General features: G+C 42.2%; 1 protein-coding gene across 1 annotated transcript; it reads right to left on the reverse strand.

The window, feature by feature from the left end:
* Positions 1–753: 753 nt before the first annotated feature.
* Positions 754–16,586, reverse strand: ostm1 (osteoclastogenesis associated transmembrane protein 1). The gene is made up of 6 exons (XM_084314475.1): positions 16,094–16,586; positions 13,770–13,884; positions 11,882–11,979; positions 10,127–10,240; positions 9,563–9,728; positions 754–3,201 (listed from the first exon to the last, which is right to left on the reverse strand). The coding sequence occupies exons 1-6, from the start codon at positions 16,511–16,513 to the stop codon at positions 3,146–3,148; spliced, it is 969 nt and encodes a 322-aa protein (XP_084170601.1). The 5' UTR covers positions 16,514–16,586; the 3' UTR covers positions 754–3,145.
* Positions 16,587–22,122: the final 5,536 nt, after the last annotated feature.

Genomic DNA, 22,122 nt, shown 5'->3' on the forward strand with positions numbered 1-22,122 from the left:
ATAAAAAACGTTTAAGTCCAAAAATTAAGATTTGGACAAATGACGAGGAACATTTGTCTATTTAGAGTAGCATCATTTCTTCTCTTTGAGATATTATTACACTAAATAATGTGCTCCACGAAACCCTCCAATTTAAATAGCATATCAGAAACATCTATGAAATGGGGAAATATATAATAAAATCTCAATGCACTGGCTTAAAAACAGGATCCATCAGTTACATACTTTGGAGTGCACTTACATTACATGTCCCACATATTTATTTATTTACTTTAAAGTTTTTTTTTTTTTTTTTTTTCCAGTATCCTGATGTGCACCTTCTTACAGCAGATACGTGTCACCACCACTAATGGACATCACGTGATTCCTGCAGCTGCAGCTTTTTGCCACTTACATTAGAGACACAAACCCATTTCTCACCCCAGGCAAAATATAAATAGCACACACACACACACAGACACACAGGCAGACACACACATAAAACACCCTATCTGGATTAGCTTTATGGTTAACACACTATTCCAACATGTGGATAGGATTAATCATGTGAAATAGCCTCTCAAGACAGTATAGTCTTTTCATGAATATAGTTAAAGGGATATTTATAGTAGAACTGCTATATTCAGCAGTCTTGCCTCCATCTAAAGTCATCTACTGTCCCTGCCGTCAGCTGTCAACACCAAGTCTAATCACACATATGAAGTATAAACAAACTACACCGCAATATTATTCTGTGCAATATAATTGTATGGGTCAAAGGTCCTTTTTTTTTTTTTCAAATGATCAGTAAAATAACTATTTCTCACTTGAGATGTAGTTTGATTAACTGTCGACTTTTCACAATGTTTAGAATCTTTATTCCAGCAAGGTAGCAGGTAACCACTCGCCAAACATTCCACACAAGGCAGTGACACAGCACATCACTTTTGCAACAAATTTACAGTATTACAATTTGCTTTCATTTGTCAAAGGTAATAAATCCGTAAAGACACATCAAATGCCAAAACAAACGGGTATACCTTTGATTCACAATTGTCTGTTTTACTGAAATCTGCACAGCAGTAGTTTATGTATACTTCAGAAGTATGATATTTAGACTAAGTCTTCAAAATGAATGTAAGTGAATGTGGAGCCTGACACCTGGGAGGAATGGTGGTGTCGACAGTGGATGAAGGAGACAGCAGTGGTCACTAGCTTACTTGTAGATTACCGGCTTAGATACAGGTGACTGCTGAAACTTGACAAATTCTACTAAAGTTAAATGACCCTTTAAGGGGTGTGTAGGGGTGTTGTTAAGTTAATGGCTACAGTGCAATTGTATTAGGCTACATTTAAGCTTCAAATACAAACCTCTCTTTTGCTATGAATAATCTTAATTTCTTTAAAAGGTCCCATATTATACTCCTTTTCAACAGGTTACTATAGGTCTCCGAGGTCCCAAAAACATGTCTTTGAAGTGTTTTGCTGAAAATACCAAGTCAGATTATGCATTCTAGCAGCCTCTATACCCTCTGTTTCAGTCTCGTTCTCGTCAGGCTGTTTCTGTGTCTGTACCTTTAAAAGCCAACGTGACCCACGGAACTGCACGTGAACAATTGAATGATATTCAAAACAAACTGTCAAACTAGGCATGGTATAGATCAAATATGACTCAAGATCCAGCAATTTCTGGCGGCTAAGTGGCGCAGTGGGCAAGGCGCTCGCCACTAACGCAGGAGATGCTGGGTTTGAGCCCAGCTCTCTGCGTTGCTTCCGGCTCGGCTGGTCGTTCATACTAATACAATTGGCAGTGTTAGGGGGTGGGAAAGCCGGTGGGTGGGGATTGGACGTTGTGGACAGCGACTCCTACAGGTCGGTTGGTGCGCCTGTACAGCAGAATCAGGAAGTATCGGGGGCAGCGTGAGCCTCCCACGCGTTACTCCTCGCTACTGGGAGATCGCGCTGTGCAGGTGAAAAGATGCGACGGCTGCCTCCTCGTGTACCGGAGGGGACACGTGATGCAAGGCTTCGTCCACATTGCAGCCGACCAGTGGGAGGCATGGTCTAGCAACGTTCGAGACAGGGGAGGGGAGAATTGGATCATACGAAATTGGGATGGGAGAAAAAATTGAAAATGGGGAGAAAAAGTAGATACAAAAAAAAAGATCCAGCAATTTCATATCCTATACTCCCCGCTTAAAATGTTGCCAAAAACAAGGCGGTTAGGTGGTCGAGCGGAGATTGCGTTCGTCACCAGCCCCGGAGCTGTGAGCTTGATTCGCCTGTTCGAATCCAGCTCACAGCTCCGGGGTTGTCACCAGCTTGGCTGGCCGTCTGCACTGATACAATTGGCTGTATTAGAGGGTGGGAGAAGCTGGCGGGGTGGGTCCGGGTCGTTGTAAACAGCGACTCCTACAGTTCGGTCGGGGCGCCTGCTAAGCGCGGATTGGACGTGAGGGGGATAGTGTGGTCCTCCCACACGCTACGCCCTCTCAATGAGAATCCGCGCTGCCAGGTGAAAAGAAGCGGTGATTGGCTGGACGTGTGTCGGAGGAAGCACGTGGTAGCCTCCACTCTCCCAAATGATCTGACTGTGGGGGGTAAAGCGCAGCGACCAGGAAGGGACTGGGAATTGGCATACGACTAACATTGGGATGGGAGAAAATCGGAGGAAAATGGAGGGGGAAAAAGACCAATAAAAAAAAATAAAAATAAAAAATGTTGCCAAAAACATATGTTAGGTTCAACTATAGGTAGAAAAAGAGAAGGTTTATAAGCTAACCGCCATTTTGCCATCACATAAAAGACGGAAATCCAAACGGCTCGTTAAAAAAGGCACCGTTTCTGAATGCGGGTCGAGTGCAAAATCTGACTGGGTTGTCTTATTTCATAAGTTTATTTGTTAGTAGGTCCACTTGAGACCCAAATGTATGTGCACAAGCATTGAAGAAGTGAGTCTTTCATAATATGGGACCTTTGAATACTAATAATTGGCATCGTGGTCTCCTACAACCTACACAGGGAATGCTCTTGTTGAGTGAGTCCATGTTGAGGTGAAACCCAAAAGGACCGCGGGAAATCACACTTTCTTCCAGGAGAAGACATGAACATGAACATGGAACCGGTGGTGAGGAAGACGCCTCCTCAGTTCCTCTCCACTGGTCCTTCAGCTGAACTTGTCCTGGATGTTCATCAGGCTGGTGTTGGACTTGGCTCGCTTGGCTGTGGAAGGAGACGGCATCGTCAGCCATACTATAGGGACAGTCATAATATACAGACTGTGCATCTCAATGAATTAGAATATTGAGGAAATATATTGGTTGCCATCCGTGCCACGCCGCATTGATTCATGCAAAAGGAGCCCCGGCCGCGTGAATACTTTCCCTAAGGGGGTTGCACTTCCGCGTTCGGTTTGCGCGATCTGATTGGCCACTGACGTTTCTGGTCATGTGACATGTGCGCCAATCGTGTGACGCCTAGTTCTATCACTGGTTAAACTTAAGCACTCTTTCGAAGTTGGTTAAGGTTAGAGTTTGTCTTAGAGCAGGGCGATAGAACACCAGCCCTGATTCCAAACTCTAACCAACTTCGAAAGAGTCGCCTAAGCTTAACCAGTGATAAACTAGGCGTTAGGTAGTTTGCAGGCTGTTAGACCCGGAAATAGGCGCAGAACTATGTCACATGACCAGAAACGTCAGTGGCCAATCAGATTGTGCAAAAGTGCAACCCCCTTAGGGAAAGTATTCACGCGCCCCGGCCAAGTAGTAGGCCGACATTTCTGTAATATACTGTATGTATATTTTTCTATTGGTCTTATGTAATAATCAAATTTTCTCAGATGCTGAATTTGGAGTTTTCATGAGCTGTAAGCCACAATCATCCAATTTTTTTTTCTTTTTTTTTTTTTTAACAAATAAAGGCTTGAAATATTTCACTCTGTGTGTAATGAATCTATATAATATATGATTTTCACTTTTTGAATTTAGTTACTGAAATAAATAAACTTTTTTCGTCGATATTCTAATTGATTGAGATGCACCTGTACATGAACACTCCAGGTCACGGGGTGCTGGGTTGAATAGAATCCCAATAAAAAGAAAAAAAGTTAAAAAAAAGTAGCACGCTATACGCGCCAGCAGACCTTCCATTTACAGCTGCACTCTGGAAGATTGGCACCCTGTGCCGTGAGAGCCAACCAGTGGTGGAAGGTAACTAAGTATTTGTACTCAAGCGCTGTACTTAAATACAGAAATTCCGAGGTACTTGTACTTTACTCAAGTATTACCATTTTAGGGAACTTTGTACTTTTACTCTACTACATTTCAAAAGTAAAGATTGTACTTATACTGACAACTTCAACAGGATGTAATCAGAGCAGCATAACTGGACCACATACCACTTTAAGATAACCTTTAATCAGAGCTGCATAACTGGACCACATACCACTTTAAGATAACCTTTAATCAAAGCAGAATAACTGGACCACGTACCACTTTAACATAACCATTAGAGATCAGTGATTTGAGGATTAAAATGCTCCCAAGCATTGGAATACACAAACATATTTTAAATTTTGATACTTAAGTACATTCAATATCAAATACTTTTCCATTTTTTCTTTTTTAAGGTTTCTTTTTTAGCGTTTATCGCTTTTCCTGGTCAGACATGACCGACAGATACAGTGAGGGTGAAACGGGAGAGAGAGCAGGGGAAGACATTCGGCAAATAACGGCGGGTCCGGGAATCGAACTCGGGTCTGCCGATCCGCGACGCAGGGCGGTACAAGGTGTGCTACTGGAGCGCCCCTATACTTCTCCACTTTTACTCATGTTTAATACAAATTTTGATTGGAGGGCTTTTTCTAGAGTATTTATTATATTTTACTAGGGATGCCCCGATCACGTTTTTTGCGACCGATACCGATCACCGATCGTTGTGAGCCATATCGGCCGATACCGATCCGATACCGATCGTTTTTGATTAAAAAGAAATTAAAATGTTTTATATAATTTTTTATTTTATTTTTATAAAATATATATATTATATAATTAGACTTGTACTTGTATTATCTGCGAGACATCGCCACCACGCAACAAGTCAAAATGCTCGCTATCTGCAAACAGCTCCACTGTCTGTGTGTACTCTAGTAGCCTCCAGCTCCAAAAAGGATTCTCCTGTGCTGCAGCTGGACCCTATTGGTAACGTTACTGTGCTTTGGTCATATCACATTCAGCAAGCCCTCAGCTCGAATACGCATTGAATCAATGTTATAAGACATTGATATCAAGAGCTATCTGTAGCTACTGCTAGCCGGCTAGATGACATTAAGACAGAACTTTTTAGTTCAATGGGACATTTCGTTTTGAACAGTGAACTAACGTCAGCTAACGCAAGCTAACGCAAGCTAACAGAGGTATCAACATGGACTACTAAACTTGCTGGAGCATTTGTTGATATCAGGAGCTATCAGTAGCTAGCCGGCTAAATACCGTTAGACAATGCCTACTAAAAGTGAATAGTTGACTGGGTAATTTTGTTTAAACAGTAACGATAGCTAGGTAGCTAACGTTAGCTCAGGTCGAATGCACTATAGACTCGAGCAGAGGAGCCGCCTCTCAGTCCTCTGTGTTTACAAACTGTACACGGGTGCGGGCGGAGCAAGGGAGCAGCGGCAGTTTGCCGGTCCTGTGTGTCTGAGACAGACAGCGAGTGAGATCTCCGCTTGATCGGTTTCCGCGATCGGCGAATATGACTCATTATCGGAATTCACAGATCGCATATTTATACTGATTATCGGCCGATAACGATCGGTGGCCGATCGATCGGGGCATCCCTATATTTTACCTTTTACCCAAGTAAAGAAACTGTATACTTCTTCCACCACTGGAGGTAACTGCACCATGTTTAAACGTGATGGATAAGAGAAAACTGCTACAAAAAATATATACATTTCTTCAAGCAGGGTAACTTTGTGCACCGTTTTAAATTTCTGTCTGTCATATTTTATGCTCTAAAAATTAAACCATAGCCTTTTATGGATTTCGCAGCACTGGTCTTGTGCCAGAAGAGCTTGTATGGGCAATTTCTGGGGGGATTTTCTGACTCTTGTTCAGCCCAACTCTGTGATACCTTGCTAGAGAAGAGATAGTTTTTCATGAAAAAAGTGCATATTTAATGAGATGGAAAATAGCAAGTGTATTGGAGCATAGTTGCTGGTCCCCATAAGCCTCTATAGCCAATAAGTATAATAAACCATACAAATGTACAGTAACCATTCTAGACAACCCCAGTCTTAGAATTGCAACTCAGGTACAACTTGAGTTTTGCATGACCTTGATGTCTGAAGAAAGTAAGCAATACCAACGTGATGTACCCTTGACCACCCATCTAATTTTGGGGTAAAGTCCAGTCCGACCGTCGAAATAAATATTATTATATGCGTGAACAATATATAAAGTTAATATTTGCATTTCAACACGGTAATATCAATCTGTCATCATATGTGCAACCAGTTCATGACATTTACAATAATTTCTACAGCATAGTGTTTCAGTGAATAAGCTTGATATGATGTTAGCGTAGCAGCATACATAGCTAGCTAGCCAAGATGGCCGACGTTCACTAGCTAACAGTTAGCTAGCTAGCCAACGTTAGCTTCTCTATCAAGATAATCCATTTGTATTTCTAAATACAGTGGAAACTGATTGTACATACGACGACAGATTGATGTTATCATTTTGAAATACAAATATGAACTTTATATATTGTTGGTCCAAACCTGGAAGTAGGGTTAGCACAGATTTGACCCCAGAACCAAGTAAACTATAAAAGAAGGAAGGGTCATTGTGTAGTGTGTGAATGTACATTGGTGCCAAGTGTGGAAACTTTCAGTTTGCCGACATTGAGTTGAATGGGATCATTTAAACAGGTTATTACCTCAGGTGTCAGAATCACCCATAATCTGTTGTATTGTTAACTAGTTAACATTTGATATATTGGTTGATGTATATTTCCTCAGATAGCTTGTATATTTAGAATTTGAATATAGGCTTCAATAGAACTGACACCAAAGTCTGGCACCAAGCAGAGCATAGAACGTTGGTATTCTGACTTGATGACCCTTCCTTCGTTTATAGTTTCCTTGCCCAGAACGAGATTGTACCACACTGTACCCATGTTAAATGTATATAATTATTAGGGCTGTCAATATTAACGCATAATTATTATTTTTGCTTAATTTGAAAACCATAACGCATTAAAAAGAAAAGTACGCAATTAACTCATTCAGCGCCAACCACGTAATAATACGTGTTTGCTCGCCAGCGGTTGAGCACCAATCACGTAATATTACGTTTTTAGATAGTTTTTCGATTTAAATATTCTATACACTCTCACGGACCTCTGTGTTATCATTGGAACTCATTCTGAGACCTCGATAGTGCAATGCAGGCCAAATCCTGCTAGGTGACAGTATCGCCTACCCTTTGAAACCTTATTTCACACTGTGTGTTACCTTTTATATGGTCCGGGCGGAGAATTTGGACCCGGGCAAGTGAAACGCTTCATTTGAGCAACTTGGAACGCGTCCAGCACAATTGATGCATATTTTGTGCCATTTCATGTCAGGGACCCGATGGACATCAATACTGGAAATCGCGATCAGACAATTGGAATATTCATTTTGGAATAACTGGTAAGGACTATATGACGTCAATCCTACTTTGATCCTACAATGATTTCACATCGGTCAACGTATGTAGTATTCAAAACGTATGCCGTTGCTGACGATCAGAGCATCACAAAACGACCCCCCCCCCCCTTTGATGCCTTCATGATGAAACATAATACCTATTATATACCTTTGATTTGGAAATAGTATCGTGTCCAGGCGAGCAACGCGAACGACTTTCGCAAAATGCACATAGCGCTCCATAACTCAGCTTCCAGGAATTAGCCCGGATCACTCTGAAACTATACAATATTCACCACGGGATAACACGCAAACGTATACATGAACAAATTAAAAAAATAATTACATATTGGACTACAAATAGTGTCTGTCAAATGAGCCGGACGATTTTCTCCATAGCTATAATATAGAATACAATAGATCCGCAAAGATCGTGAAAATAGGCAATGGAAAGCTGGCGCTAGAGAGCAGAGATGGGCGCTGGCTATGGCGTTGAATGAGTTAATCGCATTACTCTTTTTGACCCCAACTGCCTTCCATACCTTCCATGGTGGCTGGTGTTTACATTCCTGACATGCAAACTGAGAGAGTAACAAGTGACCAGACATTCCTGAATGTCTAATTTCATTATACAAAGTTTCCAAACTGACTTTTGGATTAAACCAAGTTGTATAAACGCTGTAGAGATGGAACGATCGTTCCCAGTGGAACAACAAGTACTAAGTAACATTACACAGGGTGAGCTACGCTATACTATATTATAGGTATTGTTACATTTTCCCTTGTTCACAAAATGGATCACCATTCAACATTGTCGAAGACTCCTGTGACCTGAAGTACTTATGATTATTATAAGTACTTGTGCTGTATATACCGTATATATATATTCTTACCGTATATATATATATCCACATTTGTCTGTTACATACTTTACATATCTGTGGATACTATATCTATATCTGTACATATCCCTTACCTACTCTTACTAGTTACGCTGCGGGCCAGTATGACTTACTATACCAGTATGACATACCGTCTTTATACCTGTATCACTGTACATATTAATATTACAACTCTCTTCATACATCTGATTGGCACTACACTCAGTAGTACTCATTTATATATTTTATACCCAGTTTAATCACCTGTACATTGTATATTACTGTTGCACTTTACTGTTACATTTGCGCTCTGGTTGGATGCCATACTTATTTTCGTTGTACTGTACTTGTGCTGTATGATGACAATACATTTTAATCTAATCTAATGATAATTTTCCCAAACCATTTTCTCATGCATTTCTTTATGACCGCAGCCCCTACAGACCCATTTTGCTACGTATCTTTAAATGAGCATTAATCGTGATTAAGATGAGCCCATACGATTAATGCATACAAATATTTATTTTGCAATCGACAGCCCTAATAATTATATTTGAAAAGAATGTGTAGATGTTGCTAGTAAGGGTTGCACACCCCGCTAACTGTTAACAAATGCTCCCAGGAGGCCGGTGGTCTTTGTGTGAACGCCTTTTTGAACATTTGAAGAGAGGGGCATGATCAGTGATCAATGGGATGGATGTCGAAAAATCCAGAGCGTTCCCTTGAACAACAATCCTTACCCTGCCCCCTTGAATTTTCCAAGGGGACCCCATTTTGGTTGTTTGGGAACGCCTGGTCTAGAGGTCTGCAGGAGGCCACCCTGTTATGCTTTACAACAAAACAACCTTTGACACCCCAAGTACCAGCCAAACCCCAAAAACCCCAGTCAGACACCCCCCCCACCCACCCCACCCCCTCCGCTACAGACCTGCAACCTCTACACCCCCTCCCCGAAAAAACCCTGTCAAAAAATCTCTTGTGTGACAATGGGTGAATTAAGCTGGTTACTCACGGTGTATGAGCTTGCGTTTCTTTTGTTCCGAGTGAAGGAAGCTGCTCAAGTAGAATATGATGGGCAGAAAGAGCATGAAGCTGGACACGGCGATGACAGGCACCGTCTCTTCTCGGGGGAAGGAACAATTGAAATTCTTGCTCCACAGTCTACGGGTCATGTTCATCTGAAACGAGGCAAGGAGGCGACCCCCCCAACAAACACGTCATTTGCAAGCACCAGGGTCTCATAGGTTTATGGTTCCTCAAATGTTTTATATATCCACGCGTACTCCTATTCTGTGCTTTCCATTGTAACTCGCCTTATTGGGCGTCTCGTGAGCCAAAGAGCAGATGAGTGGAATCAAGGAAATGCTAACGATATTCAACAACGCTCCCCTCCCACTTTCTGTATTTTGAACATTCAAAGTATAGTTTTTAGTGTGAAATCTTCAAATCTAATACATTATATATATATGGGGTTTTGAATCGTTTCCTTATAAATATATATAGAGTCCTGTAGGGGGTGCAGTTTTCTAATTTACAATGTTGGAAAAGTGTTGTGTAAAAGGTCTTGGGTACATACCGCATCCTCTATGTCAATACACATAGAGTGGCTCTTCTCCATCCTGCTATACAGCTCATTCAGACCCTTGTATGGGGCCTTACACTCCTTACACAGCTCAGAGTGGTTGCCCTGCTTTAGAGGGCAAGAAAAAAGGACAATACTTACTTCTCATTGATCTGCACTATAATATACCTTGAACCGACTTAACCCTTTCAAGTCGGAGTCATTTGGAATGTTCTCTCAGTCTTCTATTCCATCAACTGTATAACTCCATAGGTCCCAATGGCCAGCAGCCATTGTTTACATGTATTCATTCATTATTTATTTAAACTCAAAAGGCAAATGAGGTTTCCCTCATTTACAGTCACGTCGAGTGTATACAGACACAGAAATAAGCATAGGGTTAGGGTTATCACTAGAATGTTTGGTTGTCAAAATTCTAGCTCCCAAGTGAGACTGTACACCTCAAAGGGGTTAATAAATTCAGATTTTCATATACAAATAAATGAATAACTTAAACAAACTTCTACCCCCCCCCCCTCCCCTGGATATTAAAGCGTGTTGGTACAGTGGCGAGCTGGGTTTCAATTGTACAGTACAGTCACTTCGGTAGAAATACTGTTGCCCCACTCTTGGATCTGTTTACATTGTGGAGATTGGAGACATTTCTAGATGCCAAGCAGCATCTCTATGACCAGCGATGTCACTAACCAACTCATGCAGTGACTCAGTCGCGCGTGGTTAGCCTAGTGGCGGCTCACGGGAATGCACTTTGTGTAAAGCACTTAACACATCCTGCGCCAAGAACGAGTTTCGCCGTTTTTGCCCACCATGCGTTGAACGCCAAGAACGACTTACGCCGTTTTTGGGATCAATATTAAATTTTTTCGCAATGGCATTCATAATTCATCCAGCCAACCTCCGGACTCCAGCGGGACCCTGTATGCGATTGCAGCGCCTCAATACCGCCGCCTGGTGGATATAATAATAATAATCGATATGATTGGCGTTTATTGCGCCATACAAACCGGAATGGATGTAGGAGATCGGCGTCAAATAATTGGGATCTTTCTCCTCCAGTCTCATCGGCGAACGGTAAGAGGACACCAACGTTATTTTCAGCCCGATTGTTTATTCATTTCACTGCAAACCATCTGATCAACGTATCAACCCATACTAAATAAAGCCGTTACTGATGATCAAGGAATTATAAACGACCCCCCCCCCTTTCCCTCACGCATGATGAAGCATAATGTATACCGAGCATATACATTTGAATTTTTTTATATAGCGTGTATAGGAAAGGAACGCCAATCGATAATCTATCATATGCGTCAGGGCCTATAACTCTCGTTTTTGGAATTACTGCAGAAAAGATTAAAAACATACTTATATTCTCGAAGGTATTAACACAACAATGTATGAATGAAAAAATATAACGTTCCCACATCCTGAACGATAGATAATCGATGTTGAATGGGCCATAGTAATGTCAATATGGGAATACAATTTAAAAAGTTATAGCCCTGCAAAGAAGGTAAACATCTCCATAGGCTTTCAACGGTGGCAGACTGGGTATATTGATGGATATAACCCATGGCGCCCAATGTGTTAATGACAGTGTTTATTTTGAGTTATGATGGGCCAAGACAAAATAAACCTCTATGCCATCTACAAGTCAAAGTCATCAAGCATTATTACTCAGAAATTACATTATAAAATAAATCCTGGATTGTGTAGTTTCACAAAACCCTTTTCCCAGTTATTTCCTACCTGATGGTACTTCTCAAAGCAGGCGAGCGTTTGGTTGAGAGAAACTATGAACTGAACCGTGCTGTTGGTCAGGCTGTGGAGTCCTTCCGTGACGCAGCCTTAAAAAAAAAACAGGAACTATTTCATTCAATAGTCACAAAGCCATGAGGTCCATTTAGATACTGTATATATGAATTCTTGCATGAGAGGGAATCTGGGGGGAAATCACCTGTCTTGTATCCAGCACAGCAGTGGCTTGTTTTTATAAATTGGCACAAACAATGAATAATCTGCCGATATGCCCCCTTAATTCCTTAGAAACATGTATTTATGAGTTACCTGCACATGAACGCCCCCTCGAAGTTGTGATTACCAGTGAGAAGATAACAATGATAGCCAAGTTTCCAAGTTATGACGTTTCATGGCGGTGAAAATGGCGAGCATGGCTAGTTGATGGTAATAAAATTTAATATTGAATTATTATATCATAGAACATTTATACCGGTAGTTATTTTAACTTTAGTTACAGTATATAGTTAGTTTTATGTTTCAGTATAGTAAACATTACCCACAGAGAGATAAAAAGAAAAGCTTTCTCACAGCATCCATGTTCGTTGCTATGGTTACATATTTCACGCCAAGTCAAGCGGCGAGTGCGACTTCTGGCGCTGGAAACGGGGCGCTTCCCCTGAAGCACTCGGAAGGGACGGTTGGTTTAAGTGGTTGAATCTGTGACTTAAAAAGGGTGAAGCCCCGTTCCACTCTAGCCTTCGCACACTAAAATGATGACAGACGCATCACTTCTGCAACTGAAAAAACAACTTAACTTAATAATCCAAATGTAAATAAATAGGCAGCCCTAGCACTGAATGGCAAACAATGGGATTGGGGAGTGGTTTTCATTCTCAAATTGACTGTGTGGGCTCTAGGTACAATGATGAGACTTTGTGCATTTTGATGATGTCACCGTTTTGTTTACATTGGCAATATTTGTAGATTTGATATAAAATGGATTTGTATTTTGTGTTGCGAAGCAAAAAAAATACCCATTTCCCATCTACAAGTCAAACTCTATGTGCACACTAGGGATGGGCACGAGTAATGTTTTCCCAGATCGAGTACACGCATGAATTACTCGAGTCGTGCTTGAGAAATTGTTTAGGGAAATCTATTTTTATAAAGCATCTTAAAGCGCATGGCAGCAGCAATAACGAGATATATTAACACTACTGATTTTAATATATCTCGCTCGGCGGACATAACAACACACAGCAATGTATCTGGTGCTTAATGTGTCAGTCAGTCAAATCACTAGTCAGTTACCATTTGTAATAATTACATTACCTCCACTCTGTCTGCGGCAGGTCTCTCCGCTCTTGGCACGGCATGTCCGCATCAATAGTTTATGAACGCGACGCAAAGTGGGCGACATGTTGTTAATGTTGGAACAATTTGGAAATGCACAAACACAAACCACTGTTTTTTATCTTTTAGATAAAGCTAAGCTCGCTGTATTCCAACGCAACACACTTTTCTCTGTATGCTCATGCTCCACAGCTTCTAGTGTTGTCGTCCTGCAACAACTCACGCCTCGCAGGATTTCAGAGCGAGATTTCTGTTTCAGTGGCGCAAACGAGCACTTCTGATGGACATATTTGGTGGTAACCAAATAAATTCATAAAAATCAAGCAACCTCAAAAACCACTCAAGTTCAGTTGAAACGGTGAGTAATCCATTACTCACACCCTGACACCCATCCCTAGTGCCGTGGATACAGTAAAGCTGTGGATCGGGTAAAACAAATAAATATATCAATGACAGTTTGAGACAAGACTCTGTTGCCCATCTGGCTCTTCACTTGGAAGGATCCGGTGACTGTGTGGACACTGATGGCAGTCAGAAGACTTACGGCTACATCCGGACACATCCCATATCACGTTCAGGTTGGTGTAGAGCAGGTAGACCAGCATCAGCCTGTCGCTGCGCAGGAGACTGTCTCTGCAGCTCACATTACCGGGTCCCATCTGGAGGAGGCACAAAAGCTGACTGTAACCTGGGCATCAAAGAACACCGAGGGCCAGTTTCAAGGGAATAGATTAAGACCTAGAATGAAAACTTAACCTTCACTGGAGAGCCCAATTGAGGAGGGTTACTATACTGAAAGCAGCCATATAAGAGTTTTTCATTTGGTTTTCACCGGGGGCGTTTGTAAAAAAGAAAAAAAAAGACTCGTTATTTCTGGTGTGGACTCAGATTAAACTCGATGTCTGCAGCTGAAGACCTTCGCTTCTTAGAGGATAGTGACATTTCAAATGATGTGAAATATTGAACAGTGAATATGGGGTTGACTGACAATGTTTTATCTAATTAAAAGTGAAAACCTTCATCTAATCGTAACCTTTGAGTAGGCCTATGCCTAGCTGCAGGGACATAGGTTACCGACGGTTTCTCAGTTACAGTGGGTGACAATATTGTCACAAGGAAATATGAAATTAAATACCTAGGTTCCATCCTAGAGGCAAATCTTTCCTGTGACAAAATGGCATCCAAGGTAATAAAAAAAAGTCAACCAACGAACTAGATTCTTGTACCGGATCTCCTCTCTGGTAAACAAAAATACCCTGAAGACTCTGGCAGGAGCACTCATTCAAGGGTACTACGACTATGCTTGCACCTCAAAGGCGCTAAAACAAGATTACAAACATCACAAAACAAACTGGTCAGACTTCTACTTGACCTTACCCCTAGAACCCACCTCACCCCTGCCCACTTTGACAACCTAGGATGGCTTAGATTAGACGACAGAGTACAGCAATTTGCAATGGGCCTGGTCTACAAGATACACTATACGACTAAGGTACCCATGTACAATGTCAAAATACTTCCCAAAGGTCAGTGAATACCACGACCACGACACCAGAGGAAGCTCAACAAATCATGTTAAACCCAGATTCGGCTCAAACAAGGGACTAAACACGTTTCGCAATTATGCCACATCAATGTGGACCGCCCTACCCAAAGCTGTAAAGGAATGTGAATCCCTACCCACATTCAAAACCGCTTTTAAAGAGCACCTACGGGAGGCTGCAATTCGAAACTGTCCACCGTAAATGTCCAAACCCCCCCACTCCCTCCTAATAGACAGTCTCCTCCCCACCGCATGTATATGTTCTCTCCCCACCGTATGTATATTTCTCTCCCACCCACCCTCTCCTAATGTACAGTCTCCTCCCCACCGTATGTATATTTCTCTCCCACCCACCCACCCACCCCCTCCTAATGTACAGTCCCCTCCCCATCATACTCTGTCAGGATCTATGGGTAACAACTGTATATTTGCATATCGTATATGTCACAAATGTAACAGTACTAAATACCTGTATGTCATGTATGTCCCTATGCCATAAATGTCATGTATGTCATAAATGTCACTATGAATTGAAAATGGGGGACCCTGATGTAAACAAGACAAACGTCTTTCTCTGGTCTGCATCCCCTTAACAATTGTGTGTATTGAGCCGCGTACTGTATTGTACCGATTCTGCAATCTGTTAAATAAAGTTTTCATTCATTCATTCACACACTGACTCATTCTGAGGGTCTAACTGACCACCATCATATAATGGTAGTGGATAGACAGGTGTACGCTATTTTCCATTAGAGATGATCTGCCATTGCCAAATATTACAGATTAGACCATTGCTTCGTCACCACATACAAGTAGCATCGCTGTGGCCATTTCAGGATCAAGTCTTGTGACTTTATTTCCACAAATGTCACGCACCACCAGAAAGAGACCATCATCACGGGACTCATTACAAGAAAGAGACCATCATCACGGGACTCATTACTCACGAGGCCAGGGCGCACAAACCAGGCCTATCCAAGAAGTGCATAACACATGTATGTATTGATTGATTGAAAACTGTATTAACAGATTGCAGAATGGGTACAGTTACAGTACAGTACAGCTCAATACACACAATTGTTAAGGGGATGCAGACCAGAGAAATACTTTCGTCTTGTTTACATCAGGGTCCCCCATTTTCAATTCATCATAACATATATGACATACATGACATACAGATAAGACAGTACTGCTACATCTATACATTTATGACATACAAGATTTGCAAATGCAGTACTGTTTGTGATACAAAAATAGTTATATGTATCCCCATGTCACTGAAGAAAGGGAAAAAAATAAAATCACTTTGGCATTTTGATATTCACCTGGTTCGATGATATGTTCGTGTAAATTTCGATCAGGTCGCGATAACTGCCGAAACAGTTCTGGCACATCTTGACGGGGCGCGCCGAGGGCACCAGGCAGTTCACATAGGTGTTGTACCGCTGTCCGAAGATGCGCAGCAGCGCAACACAATACTCGCTGACCTCCATGTCTTCTTGGAAAGCAGACAACATGTTTAGAGAGAAGTGCGAATCTATAGCAGCAGGCTTGAATAATGCGGGCGTGTCGGCCACAACAACAACAGGACTCGAAGGAGGGTGCTGCTGGCTAAACTCCCCCATTGACTCTAAAGCTGAGACGCTGAGGTTCGCTCCTTCGGCTGACGACGCGAGTGCTGCACAGCGGTTAACTAGCAGAAACACTATCAAAAACATTATATTAGTATTATTATATAGAGACATGTCTGAACGTGGAGATCAACACAGCGTCCAACGGGGCTACCTCACTGCTATACAAAAACATTAACAACCCATCACTTCCGGGTACCCTCAGTGATCATGTGATACGCCAAGATCTCGCGAGCGCACAGTACAGCGTTGCTGATGTTTCTGTTGATTTAGGATCTTCATTCGTCGTGAAACAACTATTCTTTCTGGGGTCCACAAAAATACAGAATAAAATATAACCATCACATGATGTACACAGTTACAATAAATAAATAATTATTATAAAACAAAGAATAATACTAGGAAGTTATCTCACCAGAATAAAGTTTGAACGTATGCTTAATAAGCACCACCATTTTAATCAACCATCACCTCAGAAATATTACATCATAAATAGTCCAAACTGATTTCTTTCTGAATAATTGCTGTTCTTAATTTTTTTTTTTTTAAACTGTCCTTACTTGTAATCTGGGTTAAATACAGTGGTAGTCTGTTCCAGTATGACATTGACATAGACATATACATTACAGTCTTCTTTTAAAGCATTGATGCACCACTGGCCCCATGGGGTTCAGCCAGTGGTGCAGTGGCAAATTGACAGTAGGTCAAACGCTCCACGCGCGTGCGAGACACCTGTCTCAGGTATATAGGCCGCCTAACTGTTGGTTCTCATGCAGTCTCGTGTTGTCACGGACCACGGTGGCCGGTGGGAGTCAATTCGAGTCATTTCTAAACAGATCTAAAAGCATAGCCTTTCTTCCCCTTAAGGTGATGGGTGACAGGACACGAAGAGCTGCATGGAGATGTGAGAGTAGCCGCCTACACCCCCCCCCCCCCCCCCTAGCTCTCTCTCTAACGTCCATGCACGCACACAATAATCAGAAGTTGGCTGCCAGTGCCAATGGGCAGCTATACGATAATGTCCGTGTGTGTGTGTGCGTGTGCGTGTGTGTGGGTGTGTGTGCGTGTCAGTGTGTGTGTCAGTGTGTGTGTCAGTGTGTGTGTCAATGTGTGTGTGTGTGTGTGTGTGTGTGTGTGTGTGTGTGTGTGTGTGTGAGAGAGAGAGAGAGAGAGAGAGAGAGAGAGAGAGAGAGAGAGAGAGAGAGGGTGAGAGGGGGGACACACACACACTTAACGAGTGAGTGAAGACGAGTGTGTGATTGAAGAGCTCAGTATGGAGATATCTGCACCTCCTGATCTCTCTGCTCGCCTCCTCATTATTTACCGCCGCGCGGTTTTTGACACCATGCAATTTTCGAATGTGCGCGCGTGGTTCTGGAGCAAATAATCACGGAGTCAAGGTAAACGATCTGGGCTCAAATTCTGATTGTGATAATTGTCAAAAACCCTCGAATCAAGCCGCTGCAGTCAATGGTCTTTAATGTGAAATTAGTGGCTCTTGATAACTTGCAGGCCGAAGCAATCCCACAGTCATCAGCGCCTAATGAAAATAAGAGGGAGAGAAAGCGTGCGGCATTAGGGCCTATTCTAATGCATGCTCTCAAGTCTGGCGGTAAATATGCCGTTTTTATATGGATTTTCTGGCCTTTAATGAACCACTCACTGCCGCACCGTCTGCTCATTAACTCGCCTTTTCCTGTCCAGAGTTCACCTAATTGTTCAGATGTCGTCGCCCACACCCCCCACCCCCCCTTCCAGTGGTAATCTAAAAAAAATTATGTATACAGCTTACAGCCTGAAGCTATACACTTGCGTTTCTTCCTCCATGATCCATCCATAATATAATGGTTGCCAATCGATTAATATAGCCCTTCAGAAACAGCATTGTCTAAATAAATAAGGAAATATCACATGTCTTTGAAAATAACTGCAGCAATAACCATATTGTTATTACTATTATCATTATTATTATTCATATTCATATTATTCATATAGTGATGATGATGATATTGATTATATTAATATGTGTAACAACAACAACAACACCAACAGTGATCACAATGATGGTAATTTTAAATAAGGCTCATACAATGATACAGTAGTGTCTTCAATTATAAATCGAATTAACTGATAATAATGTAATTCGCCTATATTTGTTAGACATATACACGTGTTATTTCTACATTTCCGGCGTTATGGAACTGTGGTATATACTTTTTTACATTATCTTTTTATAGGACTGTATTTGAGGGATCTTGTGTCGTTCCATTATAGGCTAATCAACAGAAGACGAGGTAAAATCGGCATATCATTATTTATTATTGAGATCATGAGATGACCGTTAATTTCAGATGGAAACAAATTACTTCATTAGCAGCAGCATGTGATATCTTATAGCCCAGATAGTGAAACCTCAAACCGGACACATGCAGGAGGACAAAAATCACTCATTATGTTCGCGGAGAGAGAGTCTCCCATCGCGTCGAGGGCTCTTCAGGAAGGTGATGACGGCACGACGCGGCTCCATGGAACCGACCTCCTCGTGATTTGGCACATCATGGGTTCGATATGAAAGGAATTATTGGGCCCAATTTAAAGTATATAGAATCATCTTTAGCTGGATCTGAAAGGACAATTTCATATATGAATCAGAAGGAAGATATCCTATATCTATAAGCCCATAAAATGCCGAAAATGTTTTCAAATGGGATTTATTTTAAAATATTATTTTAGATAAGTATTAGTATTAGTATTATTAATGACAATATAATTTCCCCTCATAATAATTCCTATAATAACGTTCATATTAAACTTGAAATGGTATGTTTTTTCCAAACCTATAAGATATGGGGGTCCCTGTGTCTTATTTCAGACATACGATATTTAAAACATAGGCTATTGAATCCTTTTCTTTTTAAGACCTTGTGAAAAATCTGAAACTGTGCGGATGCCACAATGGGTTAACTTAAACCGGTTCAGCCGTATACACTTGGCTCTGAGGGGAAAATAGCTGTAAAGTTATGCAGAAGTTATTCTCCATCCTTCGGGCCGTCCCTAATCCGCCAAAACATCATTCTTTCATCGGAGAACTGTGCCTCTTTTCTTGTTTCCCCCGCTCTATACAACATAAAGTCAGACTGCATTTAATGGTTATGTCGGGATGTGAGAGGAGGGCTTTCTCCAAATGCGAGGCCCCTCTCCGGAATATCGCCCTCTTCGTCGTGTGAGTCTATATAGTACCAACCCACTGCGACCCCATATTCTTCCCCCTGCAGCGTCTGACTCGAATCACAAACTATAGCCTGATTTATACTACATTGCTGGGAATCACGGAGAGAGTGATGATAATAGAGATTTCGCTTTCATTTTTTACGCTTGACTTGTGTGGTTATTGTTGCTTTTCTCTTCTCTCCCCCGTGATTCCCTTGCCAGGGATTAGCCCTGACTTCGCCCAACACTGGCGGCCAAAGTGGCCCGAAACCCGGGATGACAATTGATGCGGATCATTCAAGGCAGGGCCATTCTGTGCTCCCCGTTGAAAAGAAGTGATCTCAGCCGAGAGGGAGAACCATCAAGCCGCTCTTCAATAAAGGCGCTCACAGAACTGAAGCTTATACTTTTAATGGATGAAAGGATGCTCGCCGCGTCCCATAAATCATTTTTTTTTTAAAGTTAGAAGAACCTCTAGAGTATAGATTCAAATGTATTGTCGTTATACAGCACAAGTACAGTACAACGCAAATAAGTTTGGCATCCAATCATAGTGCACTGCAAATACATGTATAGTAGTAAAGTGCAATAGTAATATGTATATGTTATTAAACTGCATGGCTATAAAATATATAAATTATAGTACTGAGTATAGTGCTAATCAGATGTACATAGTTGTATTATATAAGAGACAGTATGCCAGCAGTGTAACTATAAGAGATATACTGTATACTCCAGAGTGCCAATATTTGGCTGCAGAGCGTTTAAATGAATGATGTGCCAGTGTAATTATCAATAATGACCATGATGATGATGATGATGATGATGATGATGATGATGATGATGATGATGATGATGGTGGTGGTGGTGAATATAGCCGGTTGTTGTTTAACTCAGTTGAGTTTATCACTAAATATACACAGGTGTTGTTGCATTGCTCGATGTTTGTGCGTAAAAGAAACACATATAGGAAAAACGTGGACTGACTCCATAAATCGGCCCCACTGGCGGCACCTATATAACACAAGAGAGTTTTTGTATCGCGGTGGTCATCCCCATGCAATCAGGCATCTCGGTGCAAGCGGCACTGTATGAGAAGTTAATGTTTGTTGACGGTATGTTGTGCGCTCGTCCATCGGTCGGTCGGTCGGTCGGACCTCTCTCTGAGCCCAAGTCTGATGGGGGCGCACAGACAGGATAATTAACAAACAAACACGCAGCCAGCAGAAGCGACACAAAAGCCGCTTTGACTTCCTCACTGCTGGTCGCCTCTCTGCAGGGATGGAGCCGGCTCTCTCCCGGCTCGCCGAGGCCACTTCTTCTCATCACTCCCGCGAACTGAGAGGCAAGAGACGTCTTGTTTCATAACAAGACACGAAGCTGACTTCTTTCAGCTCCAGTGAACTGGACATAAACCCCGACTGACAACCTCCACTGCCCAAACAGAACGAGAGGGCGGGTGGGCCATGGGATGGAGAGAAAGAGAGAGAGAAAGGGGGGGGGGGGGGGGGGGGGGGCTGGTGTGGAGTGGGGGGGGTTGGACCGGGTATTGGGTGGTGGGATAGCGCTTATGGGTGCACTATAAATACAGTTATCTGGTTTAATAGACATCTTAAAAACTAGCTATACCACAAAGGCATAATAGCCATTAAAAGGTCAATATTTGACCTCACCAGCTTAAAAAAAAACAATGGTCTTGTTTAGCTATTTAGCTTTGCCGCTTCAATAACATTTAGGGCCAAACATTGCATCCAGCATTCTCTTTTCGACCGCAGCATTGGCATAGAATGGGTTCCCCCTTTATCGCTCCTTGTTAGTGGCTAACTCTGAACTTCTTTTTTCTCTCTGGAGAGTAGTTTTGTGGGAGTCGTTTCTCTCCCTGGGCCTTTGAGAGCCATCTTCCCCGAGCTCAGTGCGTTACACCAATTAAAGCACTACGTGCTGTAAATGTAATGGCCCGGGCGGTGATTGTTTCTGACAAGCAACAAAACACATAGACCCTCCCCTCCTATTAGTCCGCGGGAGGGGGTGGGGTGAGGGGTTCACGTCTGTCCGACCTGGGAGACGCAGGGACAGGACACAGGGGCGGGCTGTGTGTGTGTGTGTGTGTGTGTGTGCGTGTGTGTGTGTGTGTGTGTGTGTGTGTGTGTGTGTGTGTGTGTGTGTGTGTGTGTGTGTGTGTGTGTGTGTGTGTGTGTGTGTGTGTGTGTGTGTGTGTGTGCGTGCGTGTGTGTGTGTGCGTGTGACTTTGTGCTACTTCCTTATTGGTGTTGCCATATAGTATAGGCATAGACTGTTCCACTGGAATTGTGCTCCGTCCTAAGGAAATAGCTTGGTTCTGTGTTTATTTCCAAGGAAACTATAAAAGAAGGAAGGGTCATCACGTCACCATGTAGCGCGTGAACGCACATTGGTGCCAAGTGTGGAAACCCTCAGTTCGGCCGACATTGAGGCTGAGGTTAGACTAGTGTATTCCTGGCGTTTTTTTATACGTTTTTGACGACGTATCATGT

This window comes from Notolepis coatsorum (assembly GCF_963971535.1).
Source record: "Notolepis coatsorum genome assembly, chromosome: 5".
Classification (NCBI taxonomy): Eukaryota; Metazoa; Chordata; class Actinopteri; order Aulopiformes; family Paralepididae; genus Notolepis; species Notolepis coatsorum.

What these genes read in the sequence shown, in the direction of transcription:
- ostm1 (XM_084314475.1), bottom strand. Translation starts at nt 16,513, where the DNA reads ATGTCTCTATATAATAATACTAATATAATGTTTTTGATAGTGTTTCTG. An exon ending in GCTTTGAGAAGTACCATCAG is followed by an intron (nt 10,241 to 11,881) that starts GTAGGAAATAAC and finishes TGCCCTCTAAAG; the next exon opens with CAGGGCAACCACTCTGAGCT. An exon ending in GTATTGACATAGAGGATGCG is followed by an intron (nt 9,729 to 10,126) that starts GTATGTACCCAA and finishes GCCTCGTTTCAG; the next exon opens with ATGAACATGACCCGTAGACT.